This window comes from Montipora capricornis, chromosome 2 (assembly GCF_036669925.1).
Source record: "Montipora capricornis isolate CH-2021 chromosome 2, ASM3666992v2, whole genome shotgun sequence".
Classification (NCBI taxonomy): Eukaryota; Metazoa; Cnidaria; class Anthozoa; order Scleractinia; family Acroporidae; genus Montipora; species Montipora capricornis.
Genome location: NC_090884.1, coordinates 11,757,257 through 11,779,756, shown reverse-complemented (window position 1 = coordinate 11,779,756; position 22,500 = coordinate 11,757,257). Strand labels below are relative to the sequence as shown.

At 40.6% G+C, this 22,500-nt stretch overlaps 2 protein-coding genes across 3 annotated transcripts in view; one reads left to right on the top strand and one right to left on the bottom strand.

The window, feature by feature from the left end:
* Positions 1-8,411, top strand: part of LOC138038841 (uncharacterized) — a 15,667-nt gene extending 7,256 nt beyond the window's left edge. For both annotated transcript variants that reach the window (XM_068884910.1, XM_068884911.1), the window contains exons 4-5: positions 2,287-2,567; positions 4,443-8,411. In XM_068884910.1, the coding sequence (XP_068741011.1) occupies positions 2,287-2,567; positions 4,443-4,447 (286 nt within the window). In that variant the 3' untranslated portion in view covers positions 4,448-8,411. The remainder of the gene's footprint in view (positions 1-2,286; positions 2,568-4,442) is intronic.
* LOC138038836 (DIS3-like exonuclease 1) overlaps positions 6,498-22,500 on the bottom strand; it is a 45,026-nt gene continuing 29,023 nt past the window's right edge. The window contains exons 20-31 of the mRNA XM_068884903.1: positions 21,658-21,734; positions 20,387-20,466; positions 18,676-18,771; positions 18,497-18,582; positions 17,705-17,771; positions 16,651-16,800; positions 16,012-16,116; positions 14,680-14,822; positions 13,060-13,151; positions 12,621-12,703; positions 10,245-10,394; positions 6,498-8,693 (exon numbers count right to left, since the gene is read on the bottom strand). Of these exons, the coding sequence (XP_068741004.1) occupies positions 8,523-8,693; positions 10,245-10,394; positions 12,621-12,703; positions 13,060-13,151; positions 14,680-14,822; positions 16,012-16,116; positions 16,651-16,800; positions 17,705-17,771; positions 18,497-18,582; positions 18,676-18,771; positions 20,387-20,466; positions 21,658-21,734 (1,300 nt within the window). The 3' untranslated portion in view covers positions 6,498-8,522. The remainder of the gene's footprint in view (positions 8,694-10,244; positions 10,395-12,620; positions 12,704-13,059; positions 13,152-14,679; positions 14,823-16,011; positions 16,117-16,650; positions 16,801-17,704; positions 17,772-18,496; positions 18,583-18,675; positions 18,772-20,386; positions 20,467-21,657; positions 21,735-22,500) is intronic.

The following is a 22,500-nucleotide window of genomic DNA, read 5'->3' as shown; positions in this document are numbered from 1 at the left end:
CATTCATTCATATTTTTTAAAATTTGATAACGTCACAAATAGCTTCAACTTTTGGATCACTCTAAAAAATAAGAATATCTTGGCAAAGTGGTGGTATGTTACTCAAACTTTGGCAGCAGTTATCCCCAAACACTGAGATGTCGCCAAGGACATGCGCCAGTCTGCATTAGAGTCAATTTCATGAATGGTTCTTGTTTCCTCGCAGAAAAACGCCTATTAAATTAACAGTGAGGTGGTAATAGAGATGTAAGACAATTTCATGACTTCGTTGGTATACATACATACATACATACATACATACATACATACATACATACATACATACATAATTGACCTCTCCCCATAAGGGCTTTTCAGGGCCAATGAATCAACGAAACAACAACTACAACTGTTAAGAATCCCAACTGGCCGGAGGCAAACCAGTTGGCTATTTACAAGTGCAGCTGGGAAGTTGAACCAGGGACTACCAGGATCAAATTCAAAGAGTGGTCAGAGCGGGTCTTGAACCCGGGATCTCCGGATCTCAAGGCAAGCGCCCTAACCACTGGGCCACACTGCCTCCTGAATTCGAAGAGGCTATGATATAGCCTATGATATATGAAATGTGGATAGAATCACGAGAACAGTTTGTATTATCATCGCCGTTTTGAACATTTCTTAAGCAGTAACGAAAAGAAGCCCTGAAAACTTCAACTAATCCTGTAAGGGATTTAAAAACCATGACTCCCACTCTGAGCTGGTTACAATGGTTGGCTTTCAGGTAATGTTTTCCTTCTTAATAATGCATGGCTCGCTGCCTCACATATTTTGTAAAACTCGCTGAAAAAACGAAGAAGGCCTGAAACGTTGGCAATTCCGTTTTGACATAGATTCTGGCATATTTCAACAATCACATTTATAGGCTTTTTGTGTGAGCAGTCGAGTAAACGAATTTACTTTAGGTGGGTTTAGGATAAAAAGAATTCGTGAATTGTGGTCGGAGCATAAAATACACGTCTTCACAGCTCAGTGCGACAACTTGTTTGAAATTTGCTCTGAAGTTATATCTTTCCCGGCTCGTGTGGTTCCTCGTTAAGTGCTATTACCCAATGCCATGTTCTTTCGCTGATACAGTTTCATGCTACATCGTATAGTTCCCAACGCACAGGATTTCATAACATCGAAGGCCCTGTTCACATAGAGGAGTGGTGCTTTAGGTGGAACGGGTAACTCGTTTAGCCGTAAACAAACATCACCCGACGTTGTAATGCGATCTTCCTAGTCCCGGTGATCGGGGATAAGTTGGGGCGACCCCAGATTGGCAGAATTTATTTCGTGCGTCATGCAGTTGCAAGCGGATATTCGGAAAACCGACTTTCATTTCAAAAAATTATCTTTTTTGAAACTCGCAATGCCGTCACTATCCCCTGCTCTAACTTTCCGTCTCTTTTTGTTCTCACTTATAAAAAAAAATGAAATTGAAGAAAGGATATGCGAGTTACGAGTTGCGTCCTGTTTACCTCGAGGCGCCCCAAATCTAAATAAACAAGCTAGCACAAAAATAACTTTTGCAATATACAACTTAAGGACGGTGCCTTCTATTGTTATTGCGCATACGTTCTGCGCATCTCGAGATAATCGGATATCCGATGGGTGGTACTCATTAATACAGGGATATTTTTGCGCGGTTCAAAACTATGTGGAGAAAGCGGTACTTTGCAAGTGCTCTTGGTATCCAAAAAGAAAATTGGGGGCAACCACGCATTAAGGCTTCAATTAGGAGAGAAAGCTATACATTGCTTCGTATTTTATAGCTTTTTAAAAATACTGTTGATCAATTATCTTCGAAAAATGCGTGGTTACCCCCAATTTTCTTTTTGGATTTCAATAACACTTGTTAAGATCTAATTTTCCCGCATAGTCAGTAAACCGCGCAAAAATACCTTTGAATTAGCAGGACCGTCCTTAACCAATGTCTCTTAGTAGGAGCTCATCAAATTAAACCTCCATCTCCCATGTATGGCCTATGAGTCAACCCTTTCTCGAGTAGATTTATTCATAGGACGCCTCCCTTGGGAGATGCAGCAAGCCAATCATTGTATAAAAGCCAATCTCCCTTAGAAGATTCAGCACGCGCACTGTTGTAAAAGCCAATCAAAACAGAGCTATGTGAGGGTAAAGTAGCGGGAAAAACCTGTTTCTAAAAATAAATATAGTCGGGAGTGGGTTGACTTAAGGAATTAGTGGAGACCGAGATTCCCCTTGATGAGCTTCTGTTCTCAGATTCAGCCGTTTTCTTCTTTCTAGCACCAACGTGTGGGCCGTTTGTCCCCCTGGTTACTTTCTCCGAGGCTTCTACCGTAATACTGGCGCCTGGTTACACCACATTGAAGAAGCCACGTGTTGCAAGCCAAACACGCTTGCAGACAAGTACCAGGACTGCTACATTGAGAATATCTGGTATTCGTTTGACCGCATGGGGATTGCAAAGTGTAATAAGAACGGTTACTACTTGGCTGGAATATACAAAGGGGCCTGTGACCAACTCCATTGTATTGAGTTATTATTTTGTTGCAAGATGATGGCAGGTCAGTATTTTTTTAACCAATAGACTCTTTTTTCGCTTGCGTAATTAGTGACCGTTCTTTTAACCCAAGCAAAAGAAAATTAAAGTTTAGCAGGAACCCATGACCCGGAGCCTACAACTAAATTGTGTTCGTGTCACGGGGTTTTCACAGACCGATTTATTTTTAGATTGAATTTCCCGCAATTGAGACTCCCACAGGAGCCCGATGACCCAATTAAAAGAAACTAACCTGACGTCACAGGGTCACCGAACCGGAACTGCCTTTGCTTTTTTTTCGGGAAAGGTAGTCTAAACATAGATCGGTCTGTAAAAATGCCGTGACATAGGCCCAGTATGGGAGTAGTAGGCTCCGGGTTATGGGTTCCTGAGTCAAGCAAATGACAAATGTTTACATCAGTGAAAGGAGTTAATTTTTTCTCGATAATGTCTCGAGGGTACTCGGAAAAATCCGAATGCTCGTTTTCAGGAGTCGAAACCTACGACCCTCCGAGTGCTAGTTCGCAAGCTCCACCACCGAGTTTAAGAGACTCGTGGGAACTCGGCTATTAATTACTGGGTTACCATATGGCAATACAGTCGAATAAACGAATCACATTTTTCCGTTTTCTTTTTTTACAAAGTGTTTCGTTTCCGGGCTGATAACTTGTTAGGGTGTTTGGGAGTGAGTAAGAAAATTCGAGGAAGAAAAACATATGCCAAATTATACCAAAGGCAGCCCAGTTTACGCTTAAGGAGCGTCTCGTTGAACTAATTTCAGGTTCAAAACTGTCCTCCTACGCTGTTTGCACTCAAGTTATTGAACCGTTCCGTTCTCGCTATATCATTATAGAGATAAGAAAAAGTTATCCCCGTTAAATGAAATGAAAAGATATTTTTATGATGGTGACCCAGGAATAATCGGAAAAAAATCCGACATTGCTACCGTGACGACATGATTAAAAACGCTTGGTAACGTATCCGTTTTCAGGTGAGACGAGCCAAAAACGAGTTGAGATAAAAGCAACGCAGCACCTTGTTTATCACTAGAAGGGAAGGCGAGGGTTTTAGTTATGGTCACACCCCAGGAATTTAGAACCTTGCGAGAAAAGTGATTTCTCCACATGATGGCTAATCAGCCCGTTTGGCCCGTTTGGCCTTGTTCAAGGTTAAATATTCTTTTGAATTTAACGTTTGAAAGCGAGGCTAAAAGGGCTAATCTGCAAGGAAACAGAAGAATACTAAAATGGCGTCCATTTTGGAATAAGGTGTATTTAGAGAAAGATCTATATCAACGAACCAAAACTATTTTATTTGCCCCTTTATGCCGCGAAATGCAAACGCTCATAGCCCGCTTTTCCTTCAAAGAAGGATACGTGTAGATTTGGAAGGGTTTCAGTGCTCAGTGGAAAGAGGTTTCAAGAAAGCAACTGTGGACAAATTTCCTATCGGTGTACGTTGGATCAACTGGCTTGATCTGACGGCGTAATTACAAGTAAATAACAGTAAATATAACAGTAAATAAGAGCCAATACAACGTAGATTTGATTATTAAGTAATGTCCAATATTTCGTCTATCTTGCAAGCAGGCTCTTTCGTTGAAAATAGCGCGCGGGGTTTGGTCGCCAAGTCACCACTGGAAGCCCCTATATTTCGACCGCGCTCCATTTCGCCTGGCCAAACCAGCCTTCTTCAGAGTTTCAACTATCATTGTACCTGAAGAAGGCTGGTTTGGACAATCAAAATATAGTACATGTCTACGTTGTATCGGCTCTTACTCAAAATGTTTACATTCATTCAGTGGAAAGTCCATTTTAGACACGGTAATGAAAATGAAAACCTTTCCTAGATTAACTGGAATGGTCATTTAAATATGCAGTTCACTCTTTCTTTTGCTTAGGTTGACAGTCCTATGGAACAAGGAGAAGAAGAAGAAGAATGGTTTATTCAAAACCTTAATAGCAGCATAAACTGAATTGCTAAGGTTTACAATGTATAGAAGGGGAGAATACATGAATGTAATTACAAAAAATACTTACATGGTTACAATAAAAGTCCTGCGACTACGAATATAAATCTTCAAAAGTAGCGTAACTGAATTGCTAAAATGAATTGCACATTTGTTAATAAAAGTGTCACGACACCTATTGGTCTTAAATGGATTTACACGGTAGATAGATAGCTAGATAGATAGCTTTATTAAATAAAACCATTGCAGCCAAGGGCTGAATTACGGCTATTTACAAGTGAACAAAGATTCTAACTTATACTTAAAAACTAAATCTAAAAATATATTAAAAGCAAAGTTGCACACCGAGAACTAAAAGCTAAGAACGGGAAGAATTTGCCATTAAAAAGCTCCGCTTAAAGCGATTTGTCTTACAAAGAGGGACATTGAAAGTCCTCTTTTTCCTGAGAGTTACTTGGAATTCATTGTTTGGCGGCAGTAAGTGATGGAGCCTGTGGTTGGGGTTTTGAAGGATCTTATCGAAGAGGCGCGTGGTGAGTTCCTCCCTTCGAGCGCTTAATAGCGGCAGCCCCAGGGCGACGCGCGCTTCGGAATAGCTCAAGGTGGGATAGATGATACGAAAGGCGCGTTTTTGAAGTCTTTCCAGTTCATCTGATAGGTATATAGGAAGGCTATCATGAAAGGTCTCGCAGGCATATTCGGCGACCGGCCGAATGCATGTGGTGTAGAAACATACAAGTTCATGCGGGTCGAGGCCCGCTCGTTTGAACTGCCTCAGCAAGTACAGTCTGGAAGCTACCTTCTTATCTATCTCAGCAACATGCGCGTTCCATTTCGAATCGTGAGAGATGAAGAGCCCCAAAAGTTTGGAACTCTTAACAACTTCGATGCTCTTATTATTGATGACGACAGGTCATAGATCTAGCAAAACAAATCTGCAACTCCTTACATTTTGCTTCATTCAGCTGGAACTGATCTGCCTGAGCTGCCGGAACAAAATTATCTACAGCTGTTTGGATCTGACTACAATCACTCTTGTGGGTTGCTTCACTTACGGTGGTGTCGTCGACATATTTCCATAGATCAACGCCTTCGACTTGGAGGTCGTTAATCATCACCACAAAGAGCCAGGGACCAAGCTTAGTCCCTTGTGGTACGCCGGCAGGGACTCTACCCCACTCTGAGAAGCAGTCTTGAGAGAGCTTGACTCTTTGGTGCCGATCGGTGAGGAAATCTTCAATCCAGAGACGAACCCACTCAGACATGTCAAAGTTCTTAAGCTTCTCCAATAGAATGCGGTGATCAATCAGATCGAAAGCCTTCTTGAAGTTAAATAGATCTACAAGGACCGTAAAGCCGTTGCCGTCGTTCTTCTGATACCATGTATGCAGCATACTAATGAGTGCATACGCAGTAGACGAATTGGGAACTGTTCGAAATTGATTCCAATCAACTTTGACCAGGACGGCTGGCTTGATGTATTCCTCAACCACATAGTCTTCGGCCACTTTTGACAGTATTGGCGTTAGTGATATAGGCCGCAGATGCTTGTTACCATCAAGCACTAGTGACTGCTTGGGGCCCTAGGGGTGTGATATCCGCTCGTTTCCATGTCTTAGGTAGGCGACTCTCCTGGAAGCTAGAATTCAGGATGTCTGCTACAGGAGCAGCAAGTATATCCGCATTATCTTTGAGAAGCCAAGAAGGGATTTGATCCGGACCAGACGCTTTGTTGGGGTTGAGAGTGCGCAGCTTCTGTACAACAGAATATCCCGTGATGAGCCTCGGGCGCGGCTCAACAGGTGTTGCGTTATTGTGCTCGCTCAGTCATGCACTTAGTGGTTCGAACACATTCATAGGAGAGAGGAAGCTGGAATTAAACAGATTCGCCAGGAACCGAGAGTATGGAATAAGAGGGTGTAGAACATCCAGGGATGTGGCCGGTGGAAGCACAAAACCGACCAATCAACGTTTTTACTGTTTCCGTTTTTTCAAAAACGAACTATCATCAGTTTTTATTGCTGGATGGTAATTAACAGACTAAATTGAATTCAAGAAATTATCTGGAACCTGGAGCGGACTCGGAGTCCGAATATTTATGGTGGCTCTCAATAAATAAATGGGGTCACCCATTTCGTTTTTGAGATATTACCGTTTCCATACAAAATATGGCGTCTTTTTAGTTGGCTTTCCTGCTACCTATTATGACCTACTTCGCCTCAACAACGAGTGCATCTTGTTAGGCACAAGGCTACTACTAATGTGAAAGTGTTTTAAAGTCAATCCTTGTCAATCCGTGTCATAAGATAGTCCTATGAAAATGGGAAAGGTTTTTGAGCCACCTCGGGAGACATGGGTTCCTGGCCACCTTAAAATTACTCCGCTAGTGCCCTTTCACAGAATTATTGTAACTTAATATCGCCTAGAGTATGTACACATATTCAGGTTTGTTCCAAATGCCTACTGTTTATTACGAGGCATACAGAAGACTCTCTATCTGTTGTAACAAGCCATAAAATAAACATGAAGATCACCAAGAGACACACCCTGCGAGCAGAGCCTCCTTTTGTCTTTCTCTTTACTGAAGAGGAGAAAAGTAGGCTCTGCCCGAATCGCGTCAACTCTTTGAAGCCGCCGCAGCCCGAGCTTCTGGACTAGTCAATCTTGTTTTCTCTCATCAAACCGGTTATTCCAGTGCGAGCGTCCCTTTAGTGACAAAACCGATGGTCATAATTGAGCCATTGTACCCTGAAAAACCAAGATGGCGGCGAGATCTGGCATATTAGGCTTGGGTTCGAGACTGTATCCTGGCAACATGCAGCGCATATTCAATAAAGATCTTACTCGATTCACGCAGAACCTTCCTCGAGAACGCCAAAATCGAGCAAGCAAAAGAAAGGCTCTGCTTGCAGGGTGCAAGAGACAAAACAAAGAAAACTTTAACTAGACTTTATATTTTCTACTTACTTTCCTGCGCGAGTTATCTTTTAAAAAAGAAAATGTCTTGGATTTATTCAAACGAAATAGTGAATTTTTGGCGTTGACTGCAAAGCACCAATCAGTGGGATTTCTTTGTTCAGGGTAACAAAGACTAACTGTGAGGAAGAGAGGTCATTCTATATCAACGGACCCTCGGGATCGTTTAAAAAAAACCATCGAACAAAGGGCTGCAGCGGGGTTCGTCAGTTTAATTTTAATATAGTTGATGTTAGCTCCATCACATTTCTTTCTTCCCCGCTCCTTTGTCATGCATGTTGTAGATTTGGCGGCGCCAAATTCCAACTCTAAAGGACACTCTAGTGTGTCTCTGTAGGTTGGTTGACCCCGAGAGTAAAACAAACACTATCCTAAAAAGTTAAATCTGTCATTATTCAGGTGTAATCGGTCCACTTTTTTCCTACGGTGTCGTTTTCGGTTTGAACAAAGACTACACTACTCTTACATATACCAAAATCTTGCCCCCATCCTGGAGCCCATGACTAGGAACGAGCAACTCGCATACTAAGCTTATGTCACGGCATATTTACAGACCGATCTATTCTTAGACTTCCTTTTCCGCAAAAAAACAAAGGCAGTTCCGACTCGGTGACGTTATGACGTCAAGTTTGTTTCTTGCGATTGGTCATCGGGCTCCTTCGGGAGTCTCATTCGCGGGATTCAATTTAAAAATAGATCGGTCTGTGAAAACGCCGTGACAGAAATATAGGGCTCCCTGTTGATCGCTCCTGGAAGCCATCCATTTCGGCCAAAAATTCCGGTTTGAATTTCCAACATTCGCCATGTGTGTAGTCGTGTCCCATCCATGTTCAGAACAAAAGTTTGCGCAAATGGTTCCAAGCACTTGAAGACGATGAACAAGATTTCAAAAGGTTCATACGAGAAATGTTTCTGGACCGAAAATTACGAATGTGTTATGTGCCAAGATGCATCGTACGCCCACTCTCATCTCATGCACCTGGAAAAGTCATCCTTCAGTTATCGATAAATAACGATTAAAAAGAGATGCGTGATTCAACGTTTGGTATCATCTCTCAAGGACATTTCTCTGAAGTACTCCATCAAGCAGTACAAGCTCACACTCTCGTGTGTTTGACCGAATTCTGATTTCAGTTTCCCAAGTTCATTATCCAATTCCAGCATTTCCGTGTCTGTTTTTTGCTCTTCGCGACTTGACTTTACCTCCTAATGAAAGAAGAAGCACCGCTGTGTAGTTTACAAGTTTGGTTGCGCACTTCTCTAAAACGTTTGAACCCCGCTAGCAGAGGCCATATATCTCTTGTGTTTGCTTGATTTACCGATAGAAACAGGGGCTAATAATTAAAATGCTAGCCATATAGAGTAAAAACAATTGTTAGCTATTGTTTGGAACTCTATTGTTAATTTCCATATATGGTGATTTGGGCTGACATGGCGTTTCTGCCGAAGCAGACCTCTGCCTCGGTTGAAACTCGCTTCCATTCAAGTGCCTGGGTGTTGCGCATACACCTTATTCCAAAATGGCCTCCATTTAAATATTCTTTTGTTTTTATTCAAATTAGCCCTTGATGCCTCGTTCTTAAGCTTAAAATTCAAAAGAATATTTTATCTTGAACGAAGCAACAAGGGCCAATTTGTATCCGCATAAATCGGCGGCCATTTTGGAATAAGGTGTATTCCATAACGGCAATAGGCCATTTCTGAGGTCATGTCTACCTCTTCTTCAAAGCGAGTCTAAGTGCGAGGTTTTTGTAATGAAAATTGGTCTTCATTCAGATGTACAGTAGAACTAATTACCATCAAAATAGACTTCGCACTTAGATTCGCTTTGAGGAGGAGGCAGACATGAACTCGGAAATGGCCTATTCCGCTATCTTCTGGTTTCTTCTCTTTTTCTCTTATTTATCACCTCAACAGAGCCCTCTGCTTCACGGAAAAGCATTTTGGTCAGCGGCAGGACCTTTCTTTCTCCAGTCTCAACATCATAGTGAAATATTTTTTTTGTTCCTTATAGAGCGGTTTTCAATCGAGTGTCGAAAGTAATTAGCGAATTGCTTTGGTTTTACATTACTTCACTCAGTGATTGGTTCAAAGTTCTCGCGCCACTTTTTCGACCAATCAGAAGTGAAACCAAAACCAATCGTGGCTCGCGCGTGCCCACTTTCCCGCGCTTAGTGTCGACCACGTGTAATTACTTCGAGTTTTGATTGGCTTACTGGATTGTCTTCGTCCTTTTTGATAGGCATAAAGTAATTACTTTGGTTTTGGTTTTACGACACTCGATTGAAACTCGCTCTAATTACCATACTTAAACCACTAGGCTTTTCGGTTAAATACATGCTACACACTTCAACGAGATGCAAAGTGCTAAAATAGCAGTCATTAGGATGAACTAGGAGTATAACATGCCGTATAATAATATAAATTACCATTTTACTACAATTAAAAAACGCTTTGTAAAAGAAAACAGTATTTGCTAATCCGGTCAAAACAGGAGACAACAGCGAAAAGTGAATGTTCTAACGCAATGTTTTGCAAGTTTTGAGCGTTCGCTTTGACTTTATATGGTAAAATGACGTAACAGTTTCGTCGGTTGACGTGATTACAACGGATGGACAGAAGATAGCGGGATAGTGGGATTAATTCTTGAAAACATATAAAACTAAGAGAAATAAGGGACCTTTAAACCTTACACAATTTAGAGATAAAAAAGGATACATTAACTTTTTTTCCCAAAAACAGATCCGGCGCATTTACCTTGACAAGTTCACTTCTTTTCATTTTATGGCATGCATCGTCTTGAAGTTCCATTTCACTAAGGGGCGGAGACTGCCTGGTTGTCATGGTGAGAAGATCCAGTTTAAGCGACTGTGCATGGGCGCGCGACTTGTTGACACTTATTCGTACCTTAACGACATTAAAAAAGATAACAATAAAAAACACACTGCAAAAATAAAATGGAATAAAAGCAATTACGGTAAAATTTACTACAAATCGACCGAATGCAGAAAAATAAATAGCTACAAAAGATGCCTGAAAGAGCCTTTAAAGCGAGTGACATTTATGAAATTCTTAAGTATCAAGAGTATCTTTCATTCAGTTCCGAATGAGAAAATAGTGCTATATTTTGCTTATACTACACCCCCAAAAAATTCATCTATCGAAAGTCGAGAAAGCAATCTTTACTTTTGTTATGAAATATTTTCGCTCAGGTTTAAGTGGTGTTGTTTTATATTCTCACTTTTTGCTTTCTCTTGCACGTTGTCTTCCTTCAGTGAAAGAAGAGCAAAAGTACTGTCAAGCTTTTTCTTTATTTTGAAGCTCTTAGTCGCACGCGCGCATTTGCCACGAAAGGATGTCGTCGCAACGACGTCCACGAGGACGAGAAGACGAAAAAAACACCGAGATTACTGAAAAATATCCAGAGCTTTACCTCGCAAGTGCGCTTTACAATTTAGCACACTTCTTGGACATCCTTTGTGAAGCGACGACGTGAAATGTCCAAATTTAACGTTCTCTGGAGTACATGACTAAACGACGACATCTTTTCGGTTTTCTCGCTAATCGTCAACGCCGTCAATGCCAGTGACCATCTGTGTGGCTCCTGGACAATAACTACACATTTCACAGGTGGCACAATTCGGGAAAATCGAAGAATTGTAACAATAATGCAATGATTTACTTCCAGGTGGAGTTCTCAATTACGTCGACGTTGTCGTTGCGTTAGGTGCCTTGCTTTTAAAAACTTAATTCCATTTTTTCACCCTACAGAATGCAAATTACTACTTCAAGATTTCAATGCAGAAAAGTAACAATCTTGGGAGCAGTTTCAATCCTTAGCTACCCCTCCCTAAAAACCTTTTTTTTCCAAGCACTAGGTATGCGGGTGATCGTATGTTTGCAACTTGGGTCTCTTTCACGACAACACAAAGTGCGCATAAGACAAGAGGCCTTGCTTGGAGTGACGTAATTGTGCCAATAATTCCCAAACTCCTCTCATCCGTCAATAGAGAGCTTAAGCACGCGAAGTTTTTGAGACGCGGACGGTAACCAGAAGTGAGATGTTTTCCCTTTTTACTTTTCGTCACACAACAACATAATATTGCGAAGTATCTATTCTCCATTAGCGATACAATAAACACCCGCATGTAAGAACAAGTGGATTAAGAACATCAGGCTGAGATTTGGCCAATAAAGCACCATATATATAAGAACAAATTCAGCCTGATAAATAAAAGAACAACTTAATCAAAAGGGAAAGGGTATTAGGATAAGGAAACAATACAGTTCAGTAACTTATATCAAAGTACTATGGTGTTCAGGACAATTACAAACTATAAAATATATTACAAAACAGCATTGTATGTTAATTAAACCTCCAGTAAGATATAATTTGAAAGGAAAGGAAAGGAACTTTAAGTAAGTGTCTAGTCGTTCTAGCGCTGGAGCACTAATTGGGGACACTGCAAACTGACATTAACAATGAAAGCAAATCAAGTCAAATGTTGGTTTTTGAGGAGAGGGGAAAACCGGAGTACCCGAAGAAAAACCTCTCGGTGCAGAGTAGAGAACCAACAAACTCAACCCACATATGACGCCGAGTCTGGGAATCGAACCCGCGCCACATTGGTGGAAGGCGAGTGCTCTCACCACTGCGCCAACCCTGCACCCTTGAAGTATTTCTGAAACCAATTTTAAGAACATTTTAAGAAAACTTTCAGGCTGATTTCTCACTAAGCACCCCTCAAATAAGAACAAAATCACCCTTAAACCTTAAAAAAATTGTTCGTATATGCGGGTGTTTGCTGTAATTAGTTTAAAAATCTGGGCAACACTATACTATCCTGGCGCGCGAAATGATCTCTTTTTGCCTCACATGCAGACTTTCGCGCGTGCTCATTTCAATAAAAAGAAAGATTACACGTAATTTTCAGCAGAACAGCTGTAAAATGAGATTCACGGTACTATGCATAGACGTCACAAATTGCCACAAGCTGTCCTCTTTCGCCTTTCATGTATTACCATTTAGTTAGTTTTGTCTGGTAAGGAGTGCCGTATTAGGGGAAACTTTGTGACTTTGACACTAAGTAGTGTTAATCTCATTGTTCGCATGCTCGAAAACATGTCACAAACCTGTATGTGATCAAACAGTCGGAATTCAAACGATCCAGCGGCATTCCTTACAGTCATGTGATACTCGTCACGAGTTAGCATTCCTATATCCATAAAAATATATATATTGATAGTCACATTAGCACAGTAATCACTATCGAGAATCAACTGGAAACAGCTCTGTTTCTTGATTTACTGACTGAGATGAACGGTACAGCAAGAAATATTCATGCTTACTCACAGATTTATTTTTATTCTTAAAGTTACTAACCACCAAACAAAGAAACCATTGTTTTAACACAACCCAAAACCTCTGGTTCAAGGAGTAATAACAATAGATGACTCAATGGTAAAGATCACTGACATCTACCATTAATTATAACGCAAAGAAGCGAATCAAAAAAGTAGAGCGAGTAGTAATTCTAAACCTAATGTTGAAAGTTAAGCACTAAGCGCATACCTGGGCCAAACACAACAGAATCATCTTTGACATCAGGGGTAACAACTTGGCCTGCTCTGTCCTTCAGATAAACCGGACCTTTAAAGCCATAGCTGGAAAATAAGGACCTCGAGTGAGAACATGAACAAGATACTCGGCCTGAAATCTAAACGCGTGTACAAGTCATTGACTGAAGAGAAGAGCTACTGGAAAGAGAACTAAAATTACAACTAAATCAGGCTTCGACCACCAGAAGAACACATTGTGTGGTTGCCTCCATTCATAGGTTAATATTTTTTAATAAACAGATTCTACCGGAACCGATATTTCTAAATTCCAATTCGTTCGGATGCAGGACATACCTGAAAACCACATTTGCGTGAGTGGAGCTTCCTGGGTAAATATCATTAATTAGTATATACTCACTCAGTGATCTTGGTGTTTCAAGCAATCTGATTGGTTCGCTATCTCGGAGTAATTGAGCATTATTCACTCCCTACGGAGTGAATAATGCTTGATCCAAACGAAACAAAATGCCCGGCGTAAACTCGCCAGCATTTATGAATCGCAAATATTGAGAATACAATATGATGCTGTGCTACAGAAGACAAAGAAGGCCACAAAATGTGGCCTGAAAGTCTTCAAAGGTAAGAGGAGAGTTCATACTTTTGCCAACCAGTGTTTGACTTCGTTTTTCCAGATAATTATTGCTGAGAATTAAACAATCTTCACGCCAACAATTTGTTTCACTCGGAGTAATTCTCTATTATAGGGCTGGTCGCCCACCAAAACGAATTTCTTACTGAAATCGAGGAATTAAAAAAATGTTTAAGAAAGTTCCACATGGTTGCAAGGAAACAAGACGGATCATTTGACAACAAACTAACGCTCACCTCAATTAGAGCCACCATTTCATGTCGATCCTTTACCAACTGCACTTTTAATTTCCATTTCAAATGAACCTCAAAAACTATGATCGAACGGTGAAAAGGTTTTAACAAGCAGACTTTCGATTTAGATTGCTGATTTAAACGGTGCTAAATGAGCATTTTGCTGTTTGTGACGAGGATTTTAAAGGTTATTTAGATTTGCCATGTTTGAAGCTTCTGTAAACACTTTCGCGCATGCTTTGTGCCGCTTGCATGTTTTCCACGCATGAATTGAGATGCCAATTAAATCGACTTTGGATGGTTTTTTCTGCAATTGTTGTTGAGATCACTTCGTGAGTATATACTATTTGCGGCTCAGTAAATATTCTACCACTATTCACCTCGATTTCAAAGAATAATTGTTAATTAGTATATACATGTACTAAAACAGTGGATAGCGTTCAAAGTGCGCTCTGATTGGCTGTTCAAACTCCGGATATCCTTTGCTATCCACACCCGAGCAACTTGCGCGGGATTTGCGCCCGAAAGCATTGTAATCGTTGGAGGAATAATGACTTAAAATCATCTCTTTGTGCTATATTATCTCACTGTTTGAGTATATACTAAAACAACTATTCACCTCAGTGTCGGTGGCTAGTGGTGGATATTTATCTTGCCGCTTCGCAGCTCGGTCAACATCCACCACTGCAACTTCGGTGAATAGTTGTTATTTATTATTATACATATTATAGCTCCTGCGTAATACACTCACCGTGGTACAAAAACCAGCACGCCATTGGCTCTCAGGCTAAAGATGACAGCGTCACAAATCCGCCTTTCGTCACCTTCAGGTAGATCTTGGAAAAATATGCTTTGAAACAGATCAATGGATTCCTTTTGAGCATTCTGGGCAGCCTGGAGAGAGAAATGAACCCAAGATATTCTTTTTAGTGACAGAGTGTATTTCAATCAAATGACGCCGGTAAAACTAATATTGACCAATCACAAAATCCCATTTATCAATCATGACGCAAAGTAAATAGTTACAGCCGGCAATAGCGAAGGAAAATGATGGACGCAGTGAATTGCAATTTCTGGCAACGTTTCCCAAGATGGAAACGTTCATTCCTTTAACTAATACTATAGGTTTCTTTGTTGGGTAGTCATGAGAATTTGGTGTTATATTAAGATCACACCTTTTAAGCTGATAATAATCTTCATTCTCAATACCTGCCTGACTGACATTTCATTGAAATTGTGAGGAGAACTTACATACTGATCACTTTTGGGAGTAAAAGTGTTAAGCCATTCGTCCAGTGTAACAATTCAAAAAGGAAAACTAACCCCGACATTTACTGCGGCACTTGATTGAAATCGCTCTACTAGCTGAGAATTTTTTTCCATGAACTACTTTACGAAACCGCAGGCGTGTAGCGAGGGGGGGAAGTTGCAAAAGCGGTTTGAATGGTTCCCTCTCTCATATCTTTCGTGTGGCAACACTTCAGTGCTTCCTGGCTCGTTCCCCATTTATTGTACTACAGAGATTGCATGACATTAAAAATCTCGTTCAGTGTTAGAAGGTCCTCAAGTAAATTACATACAAGTCGAAGATCATAGCTGGTTGTGCCGGTGGGGCTGCCTTTGTAGGGTGTTTATCATCATGGGCTTGGGCTTCAACGGCCAGGTTCGTGTAAACGTAGCATTCGCTTACGGCATGCACTTAATTGCAAATTAAAAGTTACCCAGAAGCCTCCCGTTAAGTATAAATGAGGCTAGGAATGGTTTAGTTATATATTTAATAATTAGACCCTTCGCCCACAAGGGCTACGGGTCAATAGCCCATGAGCGTCACGCTTTTCGCTACTCGAGGACTATTACTAATAGTCCTCTAGTAGCGTAGCCAATCAAAATGCAGGATTTGCATTAGTCCACTATTTGGGTGATACTAATAGAGCCTATATCGAGCTGGGTGGTGAGTAAGGTAGTCCTGCATAGTGCCATCCACCATAGGCTTGGGTTGGCGGTTTTGACTCCTTGGTTCTGGGACACCTAACTCCTTTGGCGCCACAGGCATACCAGCCAAGTTACTATTAAGCTATCATACCCTGTGTTTAATGTTAATATGGTGACAGGTCTCTTGCAGTTCTTTGTTGAATAGGAACCGAGCAATACCCTCATTTTCGACGGCTTCCATTAGGAGTCTGTGAACCTACCAAAAATGGAGAGTATTTTGAATGAAGTGAAAAAATCGTCAAGCGGTGCAGGATGGTCCTTGCGCAAATTTTCCGACACCTTAGATGGGGTAGATACTTGTGACTCGAAAGTGATCAATTTTTCGACTGAGTCGCTCAGCCTTAATTAGTCTGACCGGTGGAACGTGGCAAAGTGGCGCCCACACGACGGCCTTGGTCACCAGAGGAAGGTTTAGGACGGATGCCCCCTTTTCTCTTCTACTAGCCTTAACTTTGGGTCCCACATTCCCAAAGAATGCTGAAAGCAAAATCTCAACTAACGCGCATTTTCCTTTGGGGGGGGGGATGGTGATAAGGGAGGGAGGAGTTATATGCTGTTGCGGGAATTTCTTCCGCCCCTTCGATCTGGGTTTTCTGAATCCGCCCTGACCACATCTCTTCTCCAACTGATATGAAAACGAATGACTTGCTTGGATTGACCGCGTATATTTGGGTAATCTATTTGCAAAATCGGTGAGAATTAAATAATGATAACAAAACACAACACTCACTATTACGTCTGCGTATCTTCTAATTGGCGATGTGAAGTGTGTGTAGCGATCTAAGGCAAGTCCATAGTGAAAGAAATTCTCTGGTGATAACGAGCCAGTGGAGAAATAAAGTGCATTGGACATTGCTTGAGTTGCAAGAGAGCGAATAATCTGCAATGAAGGAAAGGAAATCATCTTTAAGGCTTCCTGGGCCATGGCCAGGTAGACAATCAAATTGAAAGCCAAGGACGGAAACCATTCAAAAATTCTCTCTAAATTAGGCTAATTTTCCACTCGTCGCATTTCGGAAGTCGCACTGATCCTTAAAAAATACAGAAGAGAAAAAAAATGTTACGCTCCCTGCGGTTTGACATTTTTCAAGCCATACCCTCAGATGCATGAGACTATTTTTACCGTCATTTCGTTTCAAACTTGCAGATTTCCAACCCCACCTTCATTATTGAGACTTCCATATCTCCGCCTGCTCTAATTTTCAGAAAAAATATTCTAGTTTTGACACCTTAAAAGACAGCATCTACAGTGTAAGAATCTACACAGCTTGATCAACAGAATTCAGTTAGCTGTAGGTTATTACCGGTGCTCCACTTTTATGTGAAAATTTGCAGCACATACTGGAAAATAAAAGGGGTTGGATCATAAATGCTTTTGTCAGAACATCCATTCCCTTTAATTACCACTACGTATTGCGTTATCCATTAAATGCCACATATAATGGGTAACGCAATACGTGGCGATCAGGCCCAAGAATATAGTATATCGTTCAGACTCATCGATAGACTAGTAGTAGGGCATAGTACAGCGAGCATCTTGATCTGGCATCATGAAGGCGCCCCTTTTCGCACACAGTGCCGCGTTTCGAGCGTCCGATGGACCGATGAGAGGCAACTCAGTGTATTCGCAAGCTACAAGTAATAGATATTGCACGCTAAGGAGTCCCCTCTAGCTCCATGGGTTGAGCGTCTTAAACAAGCAGGTCTCAAGAAAAAGTGAGTACATAAGCTGATAACACTATTCTACAAGAGCTCAGTAATAACAATCTGTCGGCTCTACGTACCTTGTTGAAGCTAGGATCGTTAGTATCCACACATTCATCAAGAGAGTCTGCCAGGGATTTATTTGAGCTACAAATAAACGAATTAGAAAAAAATGTTTTGTTTTTTTTTTTAATTTTAAGAAAAAGAATATTTAACTTGTTCTCAGCTTAAATCTCAGTATAAAAAAATCACAATGCCGTTATCTTTCTTCTTGAGTAAAAACTTTTTCTCTGACTGGATATCTTGATTATGACGAGAAAATTTCATAGCGAGAGACTTTGGGCAAAGATGAACAATGTCCTCCAAAAGAGAATCAGAAATTAGCGGAACATTGGCGTGACTTGTATTGCAGCGCAACCCGTTACAATATACATGTAACACTAAGAGTATCTGAGGGAGCAAAGATAAGTGACGTAGATTCGGAAAGATATCGTTAACTATAGCCAGTAATTCGCAATCTATAATTTCAAGGTGATTGCTAATAATTTTAAGATTATCGGTCAGTAATCAGGGAATTGTTAGCCATCAAGAATTGATTAAGTACTCCGTGGTAAAAATATTTATAGGCACATATAGCCTTTGGTGATCTTGGAATTTTTCTCAAAGATGATCTTGAATATCGGGCTCAAACTTTCACAGATAGCTAATGCACTTTTACTATTCAGCGCTAGTTAATTTCGTGGCTGATCGATTAGGGACTGAATGTGATGGGCATAAGTTCACGGGGCAAAAATTGTGATCAAGGATTCCTGTATCCTGCATTCCTGAGCAACTCTCTTTCTTTCACCCTTCAATCGTCAGGACCACTTTACCTTGTGTCGATGGAAAACCCCTTGGAAGCAGCACAATGTGTTAAGTTAGCAAAGTGCTGTTTTCTTGGCAATGGATGATGACGAAGCTAAGAGAAAAAGAAGCAGTTTGTGTTTAGCATTTCCTGCACGCAAAATCAAGTGCGCAGATAAGGCGTAGAATTGAAAAAAAAGGTCCTTACCAGGGCTGAACTAGGAAAACATTCAGCAATTTTCTTGGCAACCCAATGATTTGCGAATATCATACACTCAGCCACAGTCTCGTGAATTTCTAAAGGCTAAAAAAGGATAAGACTTTGCAATACTTGTGAGTTCATTGATCAAGATAAAAGATGAGAAGAGGATACATTTATTCACCGTGGCATTTAAAAGCTTAGAGCTTGTGGGGCTAGGCATAGAAAGTAACTACTGAGTTAAGGAGGCTCGCAAGGGTTTTCCACGGGTAGCAGTGGGTTTCCAATGGAAAAATATAACAACATTGTCGATCCTTTCAGCAGGGAAATACTTTGATATTTTGACCAATACTTCTTTTTGACAAACTAGTTACAACCAAAACAATCTTGTGAAATTTATGTCCGGAACATTTAAATGAAATCATGATTGAGAAATACAACCAGGGAATTTCTAGCTTAATCACAGCCATTACAATTTTCTCAAATTTGATTGGTGCCTTAACTACTTTATTTTTTACTAATTATTGTGCACGGTTGAAACTGGACAGTGAAATCGGACAGTTGGCTGTAATCGGATACCTGAAATCAGACAGTTACATCAGCCAATCATATTAGTGCACTCAGCTTAATCCACCAATCACAGAATTTATCACAATAACCACAGCAACAACCACTTACCCTACCAAACTGGGGATTTCCCAAAATGGACACATTTGTAACATAGGACAGTGAAAAAGGAATGAATTAATTTTGTTTTCTCGGAAAGTGTAATGATTATGATTAATTGGTAACAGGACTTCGTGTCATTCAATTCGGTCTGTAATCATACTCGTGATTAAACAAATCGGACTCCCGCTACGTAGTCGTCCGATTTTGTTAATCACTCGTATGATTACAGACCAAACTGGACTCCACTCAGTCCTATTACCATCATTAATAACCCTTTGACTCCCAGGAGTGAACAGCATGTAAATTCTCCTCACAATTTCAATGAAATGTCAGTCGGACAGGTATTAAGAATGAAGATAATCATCACCTTAAAGTGGTACTATGATCAAAAATTTACTTCCTTCTTTTTTCCAGATTTTGAAAGTGTGTTTGCTCCACACCTGCCTGGCAAGATTTTGAGATTGGATTTTTGTCCAAAGGCTGTTTACTTTGATTTCACGGTCCGCCATTACTCACGTTCAAAACTGACCGACTGGACCTCAGAGGGTTGGGACTAGCTTAAAAGTTCAGCGTGTAAACGCAGTTTATTATGTATGCAAAACACGAGTTTAAAAATCTGAAAGCCCGAAACTCTCATGCTGTATATTAATTCAGTCATGTACAAACGCATTGCATTCTTAAACTAGTGAGTCTTCAACGTCATTTTCTCATCGATCCAGCTCTCTCAAGATTTTAAAGTTAGTACGTATACTGGCGGACCATTAATATGATAGGAAAATTCCAGTTAAAATAACAAGTGTATTTTTTAAATTACGCTTAAACCTTGGATCACTTAGTGTTTAGTTAACATAGTTTCGAAATCCAAAGAAAACAAAAGATTAATTTTTGATCATAGTACCACTTAAAGAGGTGTGATCTTGATATAACACCACATTCTCATTACTACCCGAGAGAAATCTATGGTACTAATTAGGAGAATGAACGTTTCGATCTTGGGAATGAAAAAGGTTAAAGATTCAGTGAAAATGCATGACATGTTATTCATTTATACCTTTTTGGGGATTAAATCCTTGACGTCTCTTTTATCGCCAAGTTGAACCTGTACTTCTACACCCTCTAGCTCCAGAGCACCTAAATAACGCAATATCGTTAATTTGAAGGATCCATCAACTTTAGGTTGGTCGCACTGTAAAATGGTCAGGCCAGAGTTGGCTCAGTTGGTTGAAAGCTGGACTATAGCATGCGAGCAGTTGTGGGTTCAACTCACTAAGCCGGAGCAACCCTCAATTTCTTTACTATTCTCACTGAATATTTAATTCGCGCATCGGGAAACAACCTGTTAGATGTTCTGCGTTCCCCGGGGACGCATTACTGCATTGCGAGCTCTCCCGATAAATAGATCAGAACATGCGGTTTCGGTCTTCGGTCCTCACTGTGTCACAGGGTCGACCCCCGAGTCTTATTAACCTCCCCTGGTGTTGGTTGACAACTCCGCTTATCCCTACAGCTATCCTCGCTGTCTACCTCTTATCACAGCAATCCGTGGATCTCCTTCCCATAAATTAGTTTCACGATGTGTTAATTCTTAGAAAGTGAGGATGTAGTACTAAGGCATTTATGTTCATGAAATGCAGCTCATTAAATGTACGCCAAATTTCATGTCCCTAACTATTTACATAACATTATCAACGCAGTTAGTGTTAGGGTTGTTTTTAGTTTTGGGTTATCTTCGCCTTAATTCGCACTTTCCCCCATCCCATAGTGCAATACGCTATGTGGGCTTCTGTACATAAAAACTACACAACTTATTTACTATTGGGACTGTATCATGCCTCAGTGAACTGGATATTCATTCTTTTAATGCAAATGGCCCCCAAATGAACTGTATTATGGGATTTGCGAAAACAGCGAAAATCTATATTTTGAAGAGTGAAGTTAGAGGGACACTACAGTGACAACTACATGCCTGTATTTCTGGACACATGTGTCGTTGAATACGAAATGAGGCAAGCAAGGCCGAGCATTGATATCTTTGCTGAAACCGAGTGTTGCCTTAGACAACAGAGTTGAAGCTTACAATATTTCGGCTCTATTACAGAGTACGGAAGGCAACTTATTGTAAACATGGGGACAATTTAAAGGACAATTTGTGATGTTTAAATGAACACCAGCGTGCGTCTAATTAAATGCCTGGACACTAAAATACAATTTATTTGGGCGGCGCTTTCAGAGAAACCAATCATCCACGCTAGAGTCGCCAGCTGAAGCCTAATGAATGGCTTTACTTGGAAATTAAACGCTTATTTTCATGTAAAGACTTACCATGCACAGTTCTTCTTGCTTTTATTACTCTTGCGATGTCCATAAGTTTCAGCACAGATTTCCGAATTTCACGCAACCTGAAAATTATATGTCAAATGAAGAAAAGAGAGAACCAAAATCTCAAACAGGATGGCGAATACGAAATGCGGGTGCGAAATGTTTTCATTTAACTGAGAATCAAGTTGATACTCAAACCCGTCCATGGTCATCTGCTGTGCGGTAAATCCCTGAATGAAATGAGCTATCGACGTAACAGTAAGTTCCAAGTCCAGTCTAAGCTTATAATTTTTCAGACCTCTTTCATTCATTTTTTGTTAACCCTATTCAAATTAGAGCGAAAGTAGATCTATTCCATTCCTTTCGCATAACCAAAACAACGATTTTGTCAACGCCTTGTTAGGATATTATGTTTTCAATTTGTGTTTCCCTTGCTTCTAAGACAACGCATTTTTCTATTACAACGGTGGGGATTTTGTTACTTATTAGTTAAAGTGCCACTAAGATCAAATTTTCGAACTTGAATAAAGTTGCATTTTCCGAAACCTCCTATTGTGCTTACTTACTTGTCCAAACCGTTTTTCGATCAGAGGAGGGGAAGTCTGTTTTTTCGGAGCATATTTCTCGATGTTTTGCTGTCCGCCATTAATGAAAGTCTGTTCCAACCGCGTAGCAAGGGGTTTGGAAGCTAGTTAGTGGAAATGACGTCAGATTCTCAACTCGAAAACCCACATGGCTAATTTTCATAGTGGAAAACTTATAAACTTGGTAGTTATTGTTATTCGTTCGAAAGCCTGAAGAAAATTCCAGGCCGCCGATGTGTCGTCCAAGGATGCAACAATACTC